The 18,369-nt window shown below is 51.2% G+C and overlaps 9 protein-coding genes across 9 annotated transcripts; 6 read left to right on the forward strand and 3 right to left on the reverse strand.

The window, feature by feature from the left end:
* Window positions 1–105: 105 nt before the first annotated feature.
* BDV14DRAFT_30846 (short chain dehydrogenase/reductase family protein) lies at window positions 106–2,063 on the forward strand. Its single transcript, XM_073776501.1, has 5 exons — window positions 106–512; window positions 570–655; window positions 712–876; window positions 933–1,003; window positions 1,071–2,063. Exons 1-5 carry the CDS (start codon window positions 232–234, stop codon window positions 1,635–1,637), a joined length of 1,170 nt encoding a protein of 389 aa, XP_073630328.1. The 5' UTR covers window positions 106–231; the 3' UTR covers window positions 1,638–2,063.
* BDV14DRAFT_30861 (uncharacterized protein) lies at window positions 1,691–3,446 on the reverse strand. The gene is made up of 3 exons (XM_073776503.1): window positions 3,086–3,446; window positions 2,537–3,016; window positions 1,691–2,475 (listed from the first exon to the last, which is right to left on the reverse strand). The coding sequence occupies exons 1-3, from the start codon at window positions 3,200–3,202 to the stop codon at window positions 1,744–1,746; spliced, it is 1,329 nt and encodes a 442-aa protein (XP_073630329.1). The 5' UTR covers window positions 3,203–3,446; the 3' UTR covers window positions 1,691–1,743.
* Window position 3,447: 1 nt separating this feature from the next.
* On the forward strand, window positions 3,448–4,546 carry BDV14DRAFT_30827 (SNAP receptor SEC22). Its single transcript, XM_073776500.1, has 5 exons — window positions 3,448–3,585; window positions 3,654–3,688; window positions 3,756–3,865; window positions 3,931–4,336; window positions 4,389–4,546. The coding sequence occupies exons 1-5, from the start codon at window positions 3,552–3,554 to the stop codon at window positions 4,449–4,451; spliced, it is 648 nt and encodes a 215-aa protein (XP_073630330.1). The 5' UTR covers window positions 3,448–3,551; the 3' UTR covers window positions 4,452–4,546.
* BDV14DRAFT_30857 (Elongator subunit IKI1) lies at window positions 4,520–5,908 on the reverse strand. Its single transcript, XM_073776502.1, has 3 exons — window positions 5,666–5,908; window positions 5,438–5,591; window positions 4,520–5,368 (listed from the first exon to the last, which is right to left on the reverse strand). Exons 1-3 carry the CDS (start codon window positions 5,822–5,824, stop codon window positions 4,641–4,643), a joined length of 1,041 nt encoding a protein of 346 aa, XP_073630331.1. The 5' UTR covers window positions 5,825–5,908; the 3' UTR covers window positions 4,520–4,640.
* A 1,599-nt stretch (window positions 5,909–7,507) lies between these two features.
* On the forward strand, window positions 7,508–8,878 carry BDV14DRAFT_169884 (SNUT3/LISCH7 family protein). The gene is made up of 2 exons (XM_073768115.1): window positions 7,508–8,039; window positions 8,093–8,878. Exons 1-2 carry the CDS (start codon window positions 7,697–7,699, stop codon window positions 8,485–8,487), a joined length of 738 nt encoding a protein of 245 aa, XP_073630332.1. The 5' UTR covers window positions 7,508–7,696; the 3' UTR covers window positions 8,488–8,878.
* A 1-nt stretch (window position 8,879) lies between these two features.
* Window positions 8,880–10,319, forward strand: BDV14DRAFT_169885 (FAD-dependent oxidoreductase). Its single transcript, XM_073768116.1, has 2 exons — window positions 8,880–8,990; window positions 9,070–10,319. The coding sequence occupies exons 1-2, from the start codon at window positions 8,951–8,953 to the stop codon at window positions 10,254–10,256; spliced, it is 1,227 nt and encodes a 408-aa protein (XP_073630333.1). The 5' UTR covers window positions 8,880–8,950; the 3' UTR covers window positions 10,257–10,319.
* A 127-nt stretch (window positions 10,320–10,446) lies between these two features.
* On the forward strand, window positions 10,447–13,419 carry cwh41 (mannosyl-oligosaccharide glucosidase). Its single transcript, XM_073776504.1, has 7 exons — window positions 10,447–10,791; window positions 10,874–11,353; window positions 11,415–11,572; window positions 11,619–11,664; window positions 11,720–12,098; window positions 12,162–13,059; window positions 13,111–13,419. The coding sequence occupies exons 1-7, from the start codon at window positions 10,551–10,553 to the stop codon at window positions 13,357–13,359; spliced, it is 2,451 nt and encodes an 816-aa protein (XP_073630334.1). The 5' UTR covers window positions 10,447–10,550; the 3' UTR covers window positions 13,360–13,419.
* On the reverse strand, window positions 13,389–14,226 carry BDV14DRAFT_169888 (MMtag domain-containing protein). The gene is made up of 2 exons (XM_073768117.1): window positions 14,166–14,226; window positions 13,389–14,098 (listed from the first exon to the last, which is right to left on the reverse strand). The coding sequence occupies exons 1-2, from the start codon at window positions 14,201–14,203 to the stop codon at window positions 13,480–13,482; spliced, it is 657 nt and encodes a 218-aa protein (XP_073630335.1). The 5' UTR covers window positions 14,204–14,226; the 3' UTR covers window positions 13,389–13,479.
* A 123-nt stretch (window positions 14,227–14,349) lies between these two features.
* On the forward strand, window positions 14,350–17,683 carry BDV14DRAFT_169891 (uncharacterized protein). The gene is made up of 6 exons (XM_073768118.1): window positions 14,350–14,786; window positions 14,848–14,855; window positions 14,916–14,964; window positions 15,019–15,836; window positions 15,891–16,525; window positions 16,581–17,683. The coding sequence occupies exons 1-6, from the start codon at window positions 14,685–14,687 to the stop codon at window positions 17,387–17,389; spliced, it is 2,421 nt and encodes an 806-aa protein (XP_073630336.1). The 5' UTR covers window positions 14,350–14,684; the 3' UTR covers window positions 17,390–17,683.
* Window positions 17,684–18,369: the final 686 nt, after the last annotated feature.

An 18,369-nucleotide genomic window follows, 5' to 3' on the forward strand; every position in this document is an offset into this window, starting at 1 on the left:
TGGCGCAAAGATATGATGGAATGGCCTAGTCTCAGAGTGGACTATTGGAGACTAGCTGCGGTCCAGAAGCTCGGCACCTGGCTAACCTTCCCCCACGTCTGGACTGACTCCCGCATTTCCACAGCTCCAACCATCACGTCTTCAGAAAATACAGCTATCGGGGCTTGGAGTGAAGGGAGTGCCAACTTGCGCGATGGATATGCTGGCCTCTTGAATGTCACCCTCGTCCCTATGTCAGAGAACAACCCTTCCCCCGACTACTCCCGCCCGCAATTCCCCCCTCATATTGATTCGCGAATATGGGTGATCACCGCGGGGGATTCGCCCATTGGAATCTCGGTCGCGCGGCATATCCTTGCGCATGGTGACATTGCTCTTGTAGGTCTAGCATACTCAAATCTTGACCGCGATGAATGTCGCCGGCAGATGTTTGAGGCCTTCGCGGCCGAGGTCGAAGCACACCGCGACGAGGGCTGGGTCCAACGGTTCAAGGCTGTTCCGCTGGACATAAGGTGCGCATCGAATGCGCCGAGGAAGATATATGGTATTGGCTGACAATTGCGCTGTAGAATTGTCGGAGAGTGTCAGGCAGTGGTTGCTGAAGCTGTTGCGGCGTTTGGCAGGGTGGACATTCTGCTCTGCTGCACCAGTCAAGGTACCTCCATCTCGAGCTTGTTCCTCGCTAGTGTACAAATTCTAACAGTGAATTAGCGCTCGTCGGAACCGTCGAAGAGCTTGCCGCATCGCAACAAACGCTCAATCTCGTCCGCGACCAATTCGAGATCAACTACTTCGGTCCGCTGAACATCATCAAGGCGTCGCTGCCTCATATGCGGCGGCAGAAGGCAGGGCATGTCATGATTATCTCAGGAATCAGTGAGTGATGACCCCAATGACAATTCCAAAGTGCAAATCTCTCTAACGAGCAATAGCCGCTCACATCGGTACCCCCGGACTTGGGATGTACTGCGCCGCTGGTTGGGCCCTAGAGGGATTCTGCGATGTAAGGCCAGCTCCATACTAGACCCAGCACTTGAACGAACAATCGCTTACAATACTGTCCACTCCAGAGCCTCGCCTACGAAATCGCCCCTTTCAACATAAAACTCACCATTTTCCAAGCAAGCCTCGAAATCCCCATCCTCACAAACCTCGTCACCACCGTCCCCCCAATAGTCCCCGCCTACGCCCCCGGCATAAACCCGGCACCCTTGTTCCGAGGCATCCTAAACCGTCTCGTCCCTCGATTACCAGATACACAGAACCCATATACCAACACGAATGGGTCTGGGTCTCACAACCCAGTCTCCAGCGTCGAAGACGGACCCTTCTCAGGGCCAGACCTCACCTCTACATACCCACCTCTTAGCCCTGCGCACATGGAAGTGCTTGTTGCTGAAACAGTCTACGCCGTTACGGCGATTGGAGGACATGAGAATCCGCCGTCGCGCCACATTGTGGGGCAGGAGGGTGTTGCGAGCGTCAAGGAGAAGTTGAAGACTGTTAGTGAGGAGTTGGAGGACTTCATACAGTGTAGCTTTGCGGTTGACTATGCGGTTGATGGGGAGCAGGGGCGGCCTTCTACGGCTAGGGAGGACAATGTTTTTGGAACTGGTAATAACAATGAAACGTTCTGATAATATTGGCTGTGGTGTGGTATCTATTCGCTCTGAAGGATATAAAATCGACGTAAGGAAGAAAAGAAAGTCGGAATGGTAAAGGGGATCTTGGCGGGCCAAAATGCTATTGATTCCTGAGGTACCAAGCATGGCGCACCTCCCAGAGAGTGCCCATGTCCTGGTTGTTCCTGAAACAGCGCAGCTCTTTCCAGGCGTTTCCGTTCGTGGCTTTTGAGATACGGCCATCCACTTCCAGTATCTTGAGTGTGAGCGCAGTGGGGCCTTGTACGTCGGGGATAATGACTTCATTGGGTTCGCGGTCCGTCTCAGGAGCCTGTTGTGAGGAGGAATCTTTGGTGGTAGCTGCCGAAAGGTCTCGTTTGACATCCTCTTTACCTTCATCGTCTTGCGATGCCACGGGCGTTTCAAGGTTGCCATTGGCATTGGATAAAGTCGAAGCCGTTGCATCTTCGGTCTTGGTATTCGTGATCTCTACTGTGACGTTTGATTCAGTCAAGTCAATAGACGCAGACTCGGGCTCATGTGGGCGCAGACTGCGGCGCGTTCTTTTTGCAGGCTTGGTCTCAACCTCATGCTCAGCACTGCGTTTCTGAGAGGAACCCGCCTCTTGGTCGTGTGCGTTTGAGTCCGCTTTTGCATCCGTTGCCGCTACACCGTTGGCAATGGCTGCGTCCTTGGATGGTGTTGATGAAGGAGGCTCTGGAACTGGCACTACCCTTTTTGCGGGCGTCGAGTTTGCAGGAGTCGTTGCATCCGGATTGAATGACGTCTTGAGGTAGACGTCCTGCCCGGGTGGCACAGCGAAAGTCAGCTTGTCACCATTAATGTCAATGATCTAGAAGGGAGAGTTAGCTCGCAACAGCGGCAAATATGGCAGACGCGAAAATTAAACATACTCTAGCTTCTTTCTCGACCAAAACTAGGGACTTTTGTCGTTTGAAGCTTCTTGACCACTTCCAGATATCACCCTTTCGGACGACATTTTGCTCAGACAGAGTACTAAGCTTGATCTTAGAGCTCGCGCCGGCAGCCAAAGCCCTGTCCATTTTCTGCTTTTGTCCCCAAAACTCCTCGAATTCTAGCTCCTTGAACTTGTCAAATTTGCCCGCAGCTCGTTGTTGCACAGCTTCTTCGGCTTCCCGCATCCACTGAGGGTCATAGCGTCCATTTTGGAGGTCTAGCTGAAAGTTGCGGATACCGTCGCGCCAGGCGTTCGAGTAGCGCAGAAAGTTCTCGGGCAAAGGAGGGATTCCGGCGTCTGGGTCGTTGGGTGATGGATATGGGTTGGGATCTTTGTCGCTGGGAAGTTGATCTAGGATTTCTTTCTTCTCTGCTTCGTCCAGACAGCTCCAGGCTTCGGGAAGCGCAAGTAGTTTCTATATTATCAAACGGACGTTAGCATAAGGGTCACAGGCCAATTGAAAGAGTGGCCGGGTTGAGCCCACCACCAAGTCCAGATCAATAAGCTGAGACTTATCACTAGTCATCAATTTCTCCTCCTCGTATCGATCCTTCGCAGCCCTCCGAGGGGTTCTCTTCGGCTTGGGTTTCGATGAGTCCATTCGAATGCTAGGTTTCGCTACAACCCTCGGCAAAGCTGCTTCAGCGGAAGATCGTTGACGACAAGACCTGACACATAGTTTTCAGAATTGATCTTCAGCTCCAGTGAATATCGCCAAGGCAATCTTAAGTTCCGAACCAGAGCTATGAAAGTGAATAGGTGCTTACCTCGTTGGCTGCCTCCTCATACTGCCGGGATCGACCGCCTTGCGTCCGCGGGCCATTGTTCCGCAGCCTGTCACCGTTTACGTAGTTCAGGACAACAAAGCAGCGATCGCAACCGGCGAAGAACAACAGACTTATTCCGTGGAACCGAGAAACTTAAGAAGGCGATATATACAGACTGCCAAAATGGTCAAATCAACACAGATCGCCAGGCTTGATGGTAAGATACAAGTGTGGGGATGCGGTGTTGGTGGAGAGGTGAACGGAAGAGCTAATGTTGGAAGACAGGCCTGATGCTGGCGGCGTCAGTAGATGATGAGCAGGTAAGTCACTTTATATCCTTTATTTGAACCAAACGCAAGACCAATGCGCTCAACCCCATCAATGTAGGCGGAAACGGAGCTCTCTGAAATCAAAGGCCAAGCCAAGATGATCTTTCGTCGCATGAGCCGCAACTCAGCACCACAAGCAAGCATTGAATCAGGGCAATATAACCTTCAGTATGTCTTCTTCGCTACAAAGGTACAAACATCAGAAATGAAACACAGGCTTATATGTATAAAAGTTATTTGATCAAAGACGACGTCTGCTTCCTCTGCATCTGCGACCGTTCATACCCCCGCAAACTCGCCTTTACTTATCTCTCCGACATTGCGACTGAATTCACCAATACATACCCAGCCTCACAATACCAGTCGCCGAGCCTGCGGCCGTACGCATTCGTGGAGTTCGACACATTCATCCAGCGCAGCAAGAAGGTGTACCAAGATAGCAGAGCCTCGGCCAATCTCGACAAATTAAACGACGAGCTTCGGGACGTGACGAAAGTTATGACAAAGAACATCGAAGACTTGCTATACCGAGGGGACAGCCTGGAACGCATGGGCGAGCTGTCCGGCCGCCTGCGCGAAGACAGCAAGAAGTATAGAAAGGCGGCAGTTCGCATTAATTGGGAATTGTTGGTAAAGCAGGTGAGTTTGTCGTCACCGTCTTTGGAGATATTTTTCTTCTGACTCGTTGCAGTACGGTCCATTCGCAGGTGTTGGGTTGATCTTCATTTTCCTCCTTTGGTGGCGTTTCTTCTAGTTCATTTCTTACTTACGCCATGTCACATACCTACCCGTTTGTAATTATCTTCATAGAAATGTATCCGGTGGTTGCAGGACTCCACCAGTCGTTCCAAGCTCGAATTATATGCGCGTGGAGGTCTGATCGTAGAATGCACCTTTCTTGAGTCGCAGCCACTCTGCGAGTAGTGTTTCCACTTTCGCGAGTTTAAATCTCATCCTCTTCTTCATCAAAATCATCCTCCTCACCCATATCATACAAGATCCTTCCACCCTCTCCAGGTCCATCACCCTGCTGCGCATCAAAGTAAGGCAGTACAACGCCCTCCCTCTCCCTCCTCTGCCGTTCCGTGAGCTTCAATTCAAACGTCGACCCTGGCTCTTCCTCTTCCCCAGTCTGCGGTCCCTCAACAGGCCTATAAAGCGGATGATCATCCAGCAGCGTAACAACCTCCCTGACCTGCGTAGCCGCGTACCGTGACGCAGGAGGTAGATGGTACCACTCCAGCACACCGCGCCCACTCTTCCGTCGGTATTCCATTTCCAATATTATTCCTTCACCTGTGTTCTTACCAATTGGCTTATCGAGTCGGCCTAGCAAAACACCATCTTGCTCTTCTTCGAGACCGAAAACGGGTGCTACCAGGCTGCGGTCGCGCGCTGCTTTCTGCGCGAGGATGTGTGAGAAGGAGTGTAGTTTGATTACCGTCGTCGCGAGATACGTTAGAAGTGATAGCGGAGTAGGTGTGTATGGCGATTGCGCGGGGCGGCCGGGGACATCTTGGTGGAATGTGACGACGAGCGATGCATCGGGCTTGTTGCTTGAGGGACCGGCGGGGACGATGAAGGAGCTCAGGAAAGTCGCAAGATGGAATGATCTATCTAGGCGTGTGGAGTGCAGGAGAGGGTTTATTGAGTCGATGAGGATTAGGCGTCCTTTAGTTCAGCAATCAGTTAGCGATGAAACCACCAAATGTGAAAGCCTCGGTAAGGGCTAGTGCATACTGCGATTAGGACCGGCCGTATCTGGTTTATAAGCGGCACCGACTTCTTTGAGGATATCTGCCGGTGATTTTTGTCGGGCGGACACGAAGGCATCGACGCCGTCGTACGGTTTCAGCGCCTCAAAGGCGATGAGTGTGACATGGACCTTTGAGAGCTGCGTTAAGTTAGCGGGCTGCTTCCTCTCTCGCGCTCCTTGTCTGACACCTCTCTGGAACATAGATTACCTACTTTGGCGCGTCGTATATATTCCTTGATCAAGGATGTGGCGGGTTGCTCCAGAGAATCCAGCAGAAGTGTTAGCGGTGACGCAGTATCTCTGAGATTGAGCAGCTTCGAGATCAGAAGCAGGTTGTGCGTCTGACGATGTGACAGGCTTGAAGAAGCCATGCTGCCCAAGTTCAGTATTGCGATACCACTATAAAAGATGGAATGTTCTGTTTAGAAGAGTTGGAAAGACTGCGGGGCTCTTTGACGTCGGCATGAGGGGTTTGGGGTTTCGCGCAAAAGATTTCCAAAGCACGGACGATCTTTGCTTGTATTGGTCTGGCTTGAGACTCTGCGGGACGGGCCGCTCACTATTCCATATTCCATATCTGGCTTGACACAGTTTTTGTAGAGCTCGGTCTCTAAGAATTGTGAGAGCGGTATTCAGATCCTGGAAGTAATCAGCCAATTTGCTCTTGAGACCTCTTTACGGAGATAAACGAGGTCAAATTATGCTGAGCTTCTTTACACTTCCTCAAAGTTTACAGAGACTATTAAAAACCGCATGAAAGCCATCCACTCGCCAACTGTAAAGTTGGTAGTCAAAGGATAGCAAGGATCAATCATACTGGCATGCTCAATGTTATGATCTTTAGACCCAAAGCGCAGCCCGCTTTACAAGACAGTGATGTAGAAGCACTATGATTTCGTGAGCAATTAGGGCGGTGAAAGTTCTACTAGAATCAAGCTCCCATACTGAGAGTGGAGTAAGGTATCTAAATGTAATCTTCATGGTGAATTAACCGTACTGCTGACTGTAAGGGTCAAAGGTCAAGCGCTCGACCAGGAGAAAGGTTTTAGGTCCATGATCCAGCCTTTCCCTCAAATGTCAATTCCCATACGGTCCCGGTATTTTGTTCTTATAATATGGTTACAATTGCTGTCAGAGTATCACCAATCTCGCTTGTAGGCACCCTGTGCACGGCGTCAGTAAGAGAAACAAAATATGTGCGTGTTGAGCCCGACGGAGACTATGTACTGTTATGGTTTTACTACCCTCAACCAGTTGCCTAAAGCCACGGCTTCAACTGCGTTGAGGAAGCATGGTGTGCCTTGGCTACTGGCGCGTTCCAAATTGCTGACAGCTGCCAGAAGGTGTTCCCTTCTTGTTTCGCCGGAGAAGGAGAGAGGAGACTGTGGTTCGTTACTGCCAATAGCGAAGTCTCTAACTTGCGTGGTACCCAAGACAGGAGTAGCATTGGTGTCAACAAGGTTGTTATCATTGACAGGATTGGTACCGTTGGCACCATTAGTACCGGAGGTGCTATCGCTGAATAACGGGGGTTAGGAAATGCTATCGCTGGGTAACGGGGGTTGAGAGTTGCTATCGCTGGGTAACGGGGGCTGGGAGTTGCCATTCAGGGCCATGGTAATTGTTGTATGTGAAGAGAATTCGGATAGTGATAATAACTTGCTTGACCAGTGCTAATGAGTGTGAAGGATAAGTACTTGAAAAGACATGAACCTGGGTGGAAGCTTTATAAAGAAGTTGACATGCTTCGTAGTTCGTACGGGTAGCACCCGCCTCTGTAAGAAGTAGTGATGGAGCGGCTGTTTTTGGCCCAAGTAGAGGTAAATACAGAGAAAGTCACGCAAATGAAACATTGCTGCGGTTGCTGAGTTAGCCCATCTATAGTCATGCAGAAAGCCTCAGCAGGGAAGAAGGTTGTTTGGCCTTCGGGGTAGGACTGAAGCAAGACGTTGTATTGTTGTTGGTTGTTGGGCGGGCTAGAGCCGATAGAAAGAAGTGGCACAAGTTGTCCGTCTCGTCGCCCGTAATATCTTGCACGAAGCTTCAGACTTCCCCGAACAACGGACCATCATCTGAACATTTGCGACCGGCTTTCTTCAATTTTTGCGTTGACACGATTTTCGGCACCCGGTCCGGGCTTGGTTATCTGAAATAGTTTAATATTAAAACCAGGACCATCGACTGCGCGTTCCCAGCGATCACCCCGACCCGCACGGGCACCCTAAAACTTTCATCACTTGACAATGACAGAGCCACCCTCGAAGCGTTCTCGCCGTGTCGATAGTTCGGCTATGTGGGATATGGATGATCGAGCGACACGATCCCCTGGACTTGATTCGGATATGGAGAGAAACCCTCGACGCGGTCCCCCGTCCGATGACGGCCGGCGCGACGGGCCCCGCGACGATAAGAGGTATCGCTCGCGATCCAGAGACCGGCGGGAAAAGCGAAGAGAGAGAAGCAGGTCTAGAGATCGCCGTGATCGAGACCGAGATTGGGATCGTGACAGGAGGGACCGAGACAGGGATGGGCGGGACAGAGTTCGTGACAGGAGTGTCAGCCGAGAAAGATACACAGACCGACGAGGTACTTGTTTAACACCCCTCACTTCTGGCTTTAGATACTAAACATATGGCTAGGCTATCCTCCAAAGAGCGACAAATACCGCGACCGTTCGCGATCACCTCTTCGAAACGGAACTCGGGATAGGACACCACCGGGGCGTGGCCCGAGAGGAGATAGACGGATTGACCGGAGGGACCACCGTGACCGGGCAAATGGTGTGTCAGACCCTAAGCCTCGAACGGACCGAACAAGAGAAGATACAGACATGGACATAGACGATGCCGACGGAGAAGATGATATCGAGGAGCTCATGCGACGAAGCATGGGATTTTCCAAGTTCAGAAGCACCAAAAACACCAAGGTTCCTGGAAATAATGCCTATGGTGTGCGCAAGGAGAAGAAAACGGAGTACCGACAGTACATGAACCGCCAAGGAGGGTTCAACAGACCTCTCAGTCCATCTCGGTGAGAAGCACGATATCCCATGTGCGCTCTCTGCTGTTATACCTTTACGTCCTTGGAGCTTCTGTCTATTGGCTCAATGGGTATTATCGGAATTGTTATTGTATGCATTTCTTGGTGTTTGGGCTGTTCCTTATTCGCATTTCCGCGATGGTTTTTTTCTTTCCCTGTCATGTACTCTAAGATCGATATCCTCGATGCTGCACAATACCTTCTCATCAATTAATTTGATAATTTCCTATTGAATTCTCCAAAATCATGCGACTCATTGGATGGCGACCATTTCGTTTACTTGGGATTCATTTACACGGTCTCGGTCCTGCTCCGATGGACCAACTGCACATGACTTTGAGTGACGTATTTGGGGCGGACATCACTGTCGCCAGCCAACCCTCTTCAAATTTTTCCAACATTTCATCATCGTGGCTTCCCTTCGAGTTGTTGGCTCTAGAATCGTGCAATACGCAAAAATGTCTGCATCAAACGACCGTCGCGATATCGTCGTTGTTGGTAAAAACACCCCTCCATTCTATCCCGCAAGGTTCCTGGGACCATTACAAGACCGTAGGCACTGACGAACGTACCTCAGGTGGTGGCATCATCGGATGTTGCTCTGCCTATTATCTTACGCGACACCCATCATTTGACCCCTCGAAACACTCCGTGACCCTCATTGAAGCGTCCGATATTGCAGGAGGCGCATCAGGAAAGGCTGGCGGACTTCTAGCGCAATGGGCATACCCGAGCAACATTGTCCCACTAAGCTACAAGCTTCATGCAGAGCTCGCTAAAGAACATAATGGCAAGGACAGATGGGGATACAGAGAAGTTGGATGCGCTCAGTTGATTGCACGAGGTCGCCCACTGAGCAAAAAGAAAGGCGGCGACAATGTCGGAGATTCACTGTCGCTCCAGAAGCGCAGCGCAGCCGCCATGGGGAAGCTGAAGACTGCCAAAACGCCCCAGGAGCTGGACTGGATTGAGCCTGATCTGGTCCGAGGCTATGAAAGCATGAGCGACCCCGGCGAAACTGCACAGGTTCATCCCTACCTCTTCACAACCTCAATCGCTAAGCTGGCGGAACAGAAGGGCGCAAAGATCATTCTAGGATCTGTCTCTAAGATCGACTACAGCGGTGATGGTGTCAAATCTCTTTCGTATGAAGACAAAGAAACCGGCCAGACGCAAACACTTACGGCTACCGATGTCGTCGTTGCTGCTGGTCCGTGGACCAGCTCCATTCTGCCCGAGGCCCCGATTTCAGCCATGCGCGCCCACAGTGTAGTCATTCGCCCGACAAGGCCAACAAGTGCGCATACTTTGTTCACCAATATTGAGATCCCTGCCAACTTTGATCCGTCCAAGTCCTCTCGACCAACGGTCGCTTCCCCGGAGATCTATGCTCGTCCTGACGACACAGTGTACGCTTGCGGAGAAGGTGACCAGGTGGTTCCTCTACCAAAGACAACTGCAGATGTTGAGGTAGATCCTAAGCGATGTCAAGAAATAATCCACCAGGTTGGATCTATTTCGGACGCACTGCGGGACGGCGAGGTCACGGCACGCCAGGCCTGCTATTTGCCTAACGTGAGTGCTGCCAGCGGTGGCCCGCTCGTCGGCCATACTGGGACAAAAGGTCTTTACCTTGCTGCTGGTCACACCTGCTGGGGCATCCAGAATGCGCCTGGCACAGGCAAGCTCATCAGTGAGTTTGTGTTTGATGGCCGCGCAAAGAGCGCTAAGATTGGGTCGTTGGACCCCAGAAATTTGTTATAATTAACTAGTACATAGACAGACGTTGTACATACTTAGAGACCACAATACAATATCTTCGAAGGCCATGTTTGCTATCATTTACGCACTTCGTTTTCCGTAGTACATATGAAGGAGCTTGGACCAAGTGATGTCCGGAGCGGAGCCAGGCTGCGCAAGCTCCCGCTGATGCCAGATAAGATGTACTCCGCAGCTTTCTCCGACACAACAAAGCGCGAGAGCTGTTTTCCACTGAGCTCTCGCAAGATTTTCCTCAACATATGAGGCCCTCGAGTTCTCCTTGATGCTGTCATCATAATGCATATATCAACCACTTCCCTATCAACGTCGCTGCTATGCGCGGTCGCAGCGCTGGCCGGCCAAGCTACAGCGGACGTCTCGACGCTCGCCAACGAGGCTGCCAAAGCCAGCAATGAGTCCCTTCTATGGGGACCTTACAAGCCAAACTTGTACTTCGGAGTTCGTCCTCGGATTGCGAACAGTCTGTTTGCGGGATTGATGTGGGCAAAGGTCGACAACTATGCCACGGCTCAAGAGAGTATGTCCCCCGGCTCTGTCAATTGTGATCTACGTCAATTAAATCTTAACTTTCAGTTGCTGACTATATGCTCGATTCAAAGACTTCAGACATACCTGCGAACAAAATGAAGGCATGGCCGGCTACGGTTGGGAAGAATACGACGTCCGAAAAGGTGGCCGCGAAACGATCCACGACGCCGGTAATTCGATCGACTTGACAATTGACTTCGTTAAGGTCCCCGGGGGACAACACGGAGGTAGCTGGGCTGCACGGGTGAAGGGTGTTCCCCGCGAGGACGCCTTGCCCGACCAGCCCACGACGGTCGTGTTCTACGCTGGTATGGAGGGACTCGGTAGCTTGGAGATTGCGACGGAGAACGACGACCCGAGAGGGTTTGAGGGTGATGTGAAATTGAAGGGTTATACTTCTGACCTTGGTGACTTCTCGATTGATGTCACCAAGGGCCCGAAGAGCAATGGGTATCCGGAATATGATCACCCGTCGTATGAGGATAAGCCGCTGGATCGTACGCTCGTGTCGAGTATGGCTGTTCAGCCGGAGCATACATGGCAAACTAAGGGTTAGTTCTTGATCTCTAGTGTCAGTAAGGGTATTCGCTGACTCATACTGATGGCGTCCAGTCCTTCTGTTTTCGCAGATGAAGAAGCAAGTCGACGAGACCGTGGCGAAATACGGTGCGGACAACCCTCCTGCACCTGCTCAGGTCTTCACCATCAACAATGCGCCTGGTGAAGGCAACGTCCAGCTCGTACAGAAAGTCTTCGTTGGTGCTTTCGAGGTATGACGCCCATGCGCTTTGACAACCCTCAAGCTTACAATCGCAGTTTGACGTCCTATTCTCCTCAGGCTCCGCCCCGGAGCCTCTTACTTGTAAGTCAACCCTTTCGCTATCGTGGACTGTTAACCAGTGCTGATGATTTCATAGCCGAAGCTATCACCGCTGAAATCGAGAGCGCTTCGCTCTCTTACTCCGAGAGATTCAAGAAGATAATTTCCCCTCAGGCACCGTTCACCTCCGAGAAGTACCTCGAGTTCGGCAAATCCATGCTGTCCAACTTGATTGGTGGTATTGGCTTCTTCCACGGCTCCGATATCGTCGACCGCTCGGCTGCCCCAGAATACGAGGAAGAAGATGAGGGTTTCTGGGAGGATACCGAGGAAGCACGCGGTCGCGCAAAGCCCGTACTCGAGGGTCCAAAGAAGCTCTTCACATCGGTTCCATCCCGTCCGTTCTTCCCTCGAGGCTTCCTCTGGGATGAGGGCTTCCACTTGATTCCCGTTCTTGACTGGGATCCGGATCTGGCGTATGTTCCCCAGTCTCCTTACGTTGTGCACCTGTATGTGCTTGATTACTGATTTCATTCTAGACTCGAAATCATGAAGAGTTGGTTCAGTCTTATGGATGAAGATGGATGGATTGCCCGCGAGCAAATCCTGGGTAGCGAGGCTCGTAGCAAGGTTCCACCAGAGTTCACCATCCAGTATCCTCATTACGCAAACCCGCCGACTCTGTTCATGGTCCTCGAGGCTTTCGTTGATAAGCTCGACGCGAAAGATAAGTCAGCCCAGACTTACCTTGAGGACAAGGGCCAGCACTCTGTCTATGTGAAGCAGCCAGAACTCGGCCAGGATTTCATCCGCACTATCTACCCGCTTCTCAAAAAGCATTACTTCTGGTACAGGTCTACTCAGTTTGGTGACGTCAAGTCTTACGATCGTGAGGCATATTCGACAAAGGAAGCATATCGCTGGCGCGGACGGTCTGTTCAGCACATTCTGACTTCCGGATTGGACGATTACCCTCGCGCTCAGCCTCCTCACCCTGGTGAGCTCCATGTCGACCTGATCAGTTGGATGGGCATGATGACCCGAGCTCTTCGCCGCATTGCCGACACTCTCGGAGAGACCGAGGATGCCGAGCAGTTCAAGAAATACGAGACTGCCATTGAGCGAAACATCGACGACCTCCACTGGGATGAAGATGCAAAGGCTTACTGCGACGCGACAATTGACGAATACGAGGAGTCCGTTCACGTCTGCCATAAGGGTTACGTCTCGCTCATGCCCTTCTTGACTGGCATGATCGGCTCCGAGAGCCCTCGATTGGAGGCTATCCTGGATTTGATCGAGGATCCGACCGAGCTATGGAGCAAGTACGGTATCCGCAGTCTCAGCAAAAAGGATGAGTTCTATGGCACCGCTGAGAACTACTGGAGAAGCCCAATTTGGATCAACATCAACTACCTCGTGGTGAAGAACCTTTACGTAAGTTCACTTTGTCACTTCACGTGGCCTGATACTAATCGCTCGCTTTAGGACATCGCTACTACACCAGGCCCTCAACAGAGCCGGGCCGCGGCAACCTACTCCAGCCTACGCAAGAACTTGGTTGAGAATGTATTCAAGGAGTGGCAGAAGACTGGATTCGCCTGGGAACAATATGACCCAGACACAGGGAAGGGCCAGCGGACGCAGCATTTCACCGGCTGGACCAGTTTGGTCGTCAAGATGATGTCCATGCCCGACCTCCCCGCCAGCGGAAAGACCAGCCACGATGAGCTTTGAGGCTCAGGAAGACGGCTATATATAGAAGTGTAGTATAGATAAAAACTTTGGTGGTATTCGAGTAAATGTGATCCAACAAACGCCTGACTCCACATATGCCTTGCAACTTTAAACCATAATTTAGTGTCGTGAATGGTGAGAGTCCTCATCTCGTCTGCGAGGTCGGTCGTCTCGGCGTCTTTCGTATCTGGCCTTGCCATTCCGATCCCGGCTTCTTGATCGCGTGCTCGATCTTCTCCTGCGGTGTTCTCTGTTTCGATCACCTGATCTCGACCTGTGTCTATGGCTGCGATGGCTTCGATGCTCACGGTCATCATGCCGTCTGTGCCTGCGCTCTCGATCTCTATCCCCATCTCGATGCCGCCTAGGACTCCGCGACCGATCGCGCCTCCGTCTCCGACCATCCTTGTCTTTGCCCTTCTCGCCCGCTGGCTCCTCACCACCCGCAGGCCCAGCAGACCCCTCCCCCTCACCCAGCGGCACCAGATTCGCATTCTCTGACGGTAACGGCAATCCTAGCGCACGCGCCATCGCTTCGTCCTCCGCTGCCTTGACGCGCTGTCGCTCCTCCCGCTCTTTCCTAGCCGCTTCTTCGGGATCGTCTTCGCCGCGGGCGTACCATTGTAGATCTTTTCCTTGTTGCCATCGGCCGACGGGAGCCATGAGGGAGTGGCCAAGATAGTTTTCGCGGTGCGAGGAGTCTTTGACGTCGCTCCATTTGAAGTCGGCGCGGCCGCCACTGGGGAGAGATAAAAGTTAGTTGCAATGCTGTGAGAGGGTGAGGGGTGCGTGGGCGGTAGATTAACCGGCTGCCTTCTTTGCGGACTCCAGCGACAAGGTCCATGATGATTGGTATGTGTTATGAAGTCCAAGTGTTGTAAACTTGTAATGTCACGCTCAAGTTCGTGAGAGATGGCACGTGCATTATGCCTCAGGCACCAACGGCCATGACTTCACCGTTAAGCTCCGACTGTTGTTGTTCCCCCGCAACTGGTCGCCAGCCCTACTTATCGCCTGTGAAACGCAAGCCGTCATCACTTCTCTTTTCTCTCAATGCCCGGACCCAAAGATGCTTAACGCAGGCAGATCGCAGGATGAAAGACTTTTTCGGCTCGATCTGAGTGGTGCTGTCCTGGGTCTGACTCTGCTTTCGGATCTAAACCTGAATCTGATACATATGACAACGCCTTTTTACCACCGATTTTCGCATCTTCCGCATCTTGACCCTTGAGGATTTGCGCTTTTTAATTTTGGTCGCGGCTGCAACTCGATTCGTTTCTTTCTTGGGTGGATTTTTATTTGTTTCAGCGCAGTAGGTGTCTAACATGGCGCTCAGTAACGGCGACCGTGAGGCTGCTGGCCTCAAATCGCGAGGCGGAGCAGGTCTTCAGTTGAGAGCTCTGAATGTAGAGAAGGGGTCGGATAGGGTATGTTATCATTTTTATATCGCGTATTTTGATTCGAACTACATGCTGACGGTGCTTACAGTATCCTGCGTATGTCTTCTGTTGCGCCTCTGCCAGTAAGGGCTAGTACAAGGCTAATCGAAACATTAGCTCAAAGGACATCTACCCTCCTCGGACTTCGAGCTGGCGCTGTAACGTGGTACGTACATATCTATGCAATGTCCGTGTCGAAATGTGTCTGATAAAGATACAGACTGCACTCTCCCAACGGCGCAATATATTATTCGTTGCTTGCGCGCACCAAATCTACGTCTGGGAACCAGCGGGGGGCTCACAGGCTTTAGGCTCTAAGCCTGAGATGATAATCACTCCCGTGATGAAAAAGCCAGGCGCTGAAGGTTATATTCAGCCGAACTCTCCCCACGAAATCAACAGTATTCTGGTGGATGACCTTGGTCGCGAGGAAGTTTTACTGCTAGTCACCGATTCAGGTAATGTATGTGGCTACCGGGTCGAGGCAATTTTCTCCGCACTCAAGAGAGCAGCAGATAGCGGCAAACCCAGGCCTCTGGACGGCTCGGATGTAGAGCCTTTTTTCATTGAGTGTGTCGGTGCTAGCGCATGGGGTCTCGCTATCCACAAATTCGCCCGCCTGATTGCAGTAACCGCGAACACCGGTCTCGTGACTGTCTTCGCCTTTGCGCTTGTGAACTCGACACCAGAAAAAGGTGACGAGGCATTTGATAAGCTGGAAGAGGACGATGAGTTCACCGAGTATAGCCAAACCTGGCTGCATATCAGAACTCAGGATCAATTCAAGCAGCTGCAACGCTTGATGCCAGAGAATCACCGCACACGGAACATCAAATTGACTTACACTGGTCACTTCACAAACATCCCCTCCGTTGGTTTTCTGAACTCTGATTTTGATCCCAACGGAATGTGGATGGTGAGTACGGATATCGACAATAAGATCTTGGTTTGGCGGGTGTGGGAGAGTCTTGGTCCTTTTAACGCTTATCAGATTGGCAACATGGGTTACGATACTCCAGCACTCCCATTTAACTGGAAGTAAGATTTGACTCCAACTCTCATAAAACCTTCTTTTTATGCTAATTGCTCCAGCGACGATCGCGGTTGGTCTGTTATTGCGCTTGACCCGCGCACATTCCACCCGGTGAAGACCGAGGAAGAAGCTTGCGGTGGCAAGCCCGAACGGCGCTCCAAAGGCAAACACGAATATCTTGATGTGACAGATCTTTGCAAGCGAATTCCAGATACATCTCGTTCCTATAACTACTTCCCACCCGCTGTGAGGCTCGAGCCCAATGAGACGGCGTTACCTGATATATTTGAAGCTGATTGCCGAATTGGTGGAGAAGATCCTCGATATACTCACAACAAAGAATCTGCTCGTTCATATACTCATTCTGCTAATTCTGCAGATGCGGCTAGTCACCCAGTCCTAGCAGATGAGATGAGCGAGGACAGTGCTTCTGATGAAGGCCAACCCACAGGAAATGAACCGTTTGCAGTTCTACAGGCTTTGATGGATCCTAGTGGTTTCTCTCTCATTGAAGCTCTGGGCGGCGGCGACGTCCACGAAATTGAAGCACTACTTCCTGGGGCTATGGCAAACGACTCGGATGATGAAGAGGGTGGTGATCGGATCTCACAAGACCAGGACATGGACAGTGACGTCCACTGGGACAGCGAAGACTCCTCTGACGATGAACACACGGCCTACCAAGTCTGCAATCGTATGTACTTCTCTACTCACGAATCAACTATGCAGGTAGACTAACCTTCTCTCAGCACCCCCATCCGCAAACTTCCCCATTCTCCACTTCTCTCACACAAACATCCACCTCATTCCGCATCCCTTCGCCTTGTCTGCTAGCGTAGTCTGCAGCGCACCCCTCCGCCAACGGTTCACCCAACCTATCATCTCTCTCCGTAACTCCGACCGCCTCTGCATGGTGAAGTACATCCCCGAGCACGGCATCGTCGTCGGCATCACGCAAAAAGGCCGCGCCGCAATCATCGCCCTCACCGAGTCTAATACAACCGGCCGTGCATTTCGCGTTGATTGGATCGTACCCTTTGAGAGTCAGGAGAAGTACGGCGAGCGTCCTCTTCTCCCATTGCTCGGTATGAGCGTCGCCCCGATGCAGGGTTTCGAAGTGCCGCCTGATGTCCCCTATATCCCACGTGGCGACGACAATGCCAGTGCCGATGGTGACCATGATACGGGCAACGATATCCATAGCCTCCTCTTCCAGTATGAGAACACCGGCATTGGGACAAGGTCCAACATCAACAATCCTGCTTCACCACTCTCACCACATACACATACATATACGTCCGCCTCAGAAAAACACCACCCGACCACCATCCCAGAATACCACGCCCGCGCCACCCGCGCCTACGCACCCGAGGAATCCTGGCGCGGCTGGAACCCCTCGCGCCGGTATAGACTCTTGCTTATGTACATCGACCATACGGTGATGAGCTATGAGTTTTGGTATACATGGAGCTTCTCATCCAATGGTGAAACTACCGCTTCTTCTCATGGGGGAATAGTTGGTACTGGTGGTGACGAGGACGAGTACCTTATTCTTTGAACTCACTCCGAAAAATAACTCGATATGGAGGCAAAGCTTTGTTTTACCTGCTTCTGCACCTGGCGTTGAGGATATTTGCCTCAGATTGGTATCTTTCGGTGGTCCTTGTGATACACTTCGAACAGGATTAGTAGGGACTTTGAGTATAGGCACTAAGTAGCCAGTACAATCCAGTCTCATTCCCATGCTCTCTTTCGATCACATTCATACTTATACCTTACCTACGTGATTTCAACACCTGTACTAGCGTCAATAAAATGTACGTAATGGGACAAGGCGCAAAGCGGCGCAGGCCATGCCTTCCTAGAATATATCAAGGTTCCATATGGATACCAGTTGTGCCTTCCCAATACGACTAAATTGCGATAAAATAGGAAGGATCGACGGAGACTGGCCAGAATCGTTCCTTCCCCATCCGGATGATGGGAAGTTGGTCGCTCCTTCCTTGAACGATTTGACGTATAAGGAAGGAGCGACCAGTGGTAGTTGCTCCTTCCTAAACGCACTGAGAACGAGCGCACCTTCCCTTTAAGTATGATTTTCTTTTATTGCGCCTTCCGTTATTGGCGTGGCCTTGCAATTTGTCGCTTCTGGTAGGGAAGGTGTGACCGTCAGATACCTATTTAAACTTCGGACTGCTCTTTGCTATTTGAGTGTAGCTGGAAGTAGCTGGTTTTCTGGCCTTTGATTCAAGGGAGGGGATTTTCGTGAATTTGGAATTAGTACAAGGTTGGATTTGCAACTCTCAGGACAATGCGGTGTGCCACTCCATTAAAAACTAATCGCCGTGGAAATTTCAAGCAGAATAAAGAACAACCAGAAAGTGGAGGGCAGTTTGCTGTACATTGGAATTGCATTTGAAAGGCAGACAAGACAAGAATAGACAAGACAAGACTAATCCCTATCCCAAAAGACAGCATTGCGATATCCTGTACAGGGGTAAGAACTAAGAACTAAGAACACAATGGGAAATATGACAA

Source organism: Aspergillus stella-maris (assembly GCF_047715825.1).
Source record: "Aspergillus stella-maris strain CBS 113639 unplaced genomic scaffold BDV14scaffold_14, whole genome shotgun sequence".
Taxonomy (NCBI): Eukaryota; Fungi; Ascomycota; class Eurotiomycetes; order Eurotiales; family Aspergillaceae; genus Aspergillus; species Aspergillus stella-maris.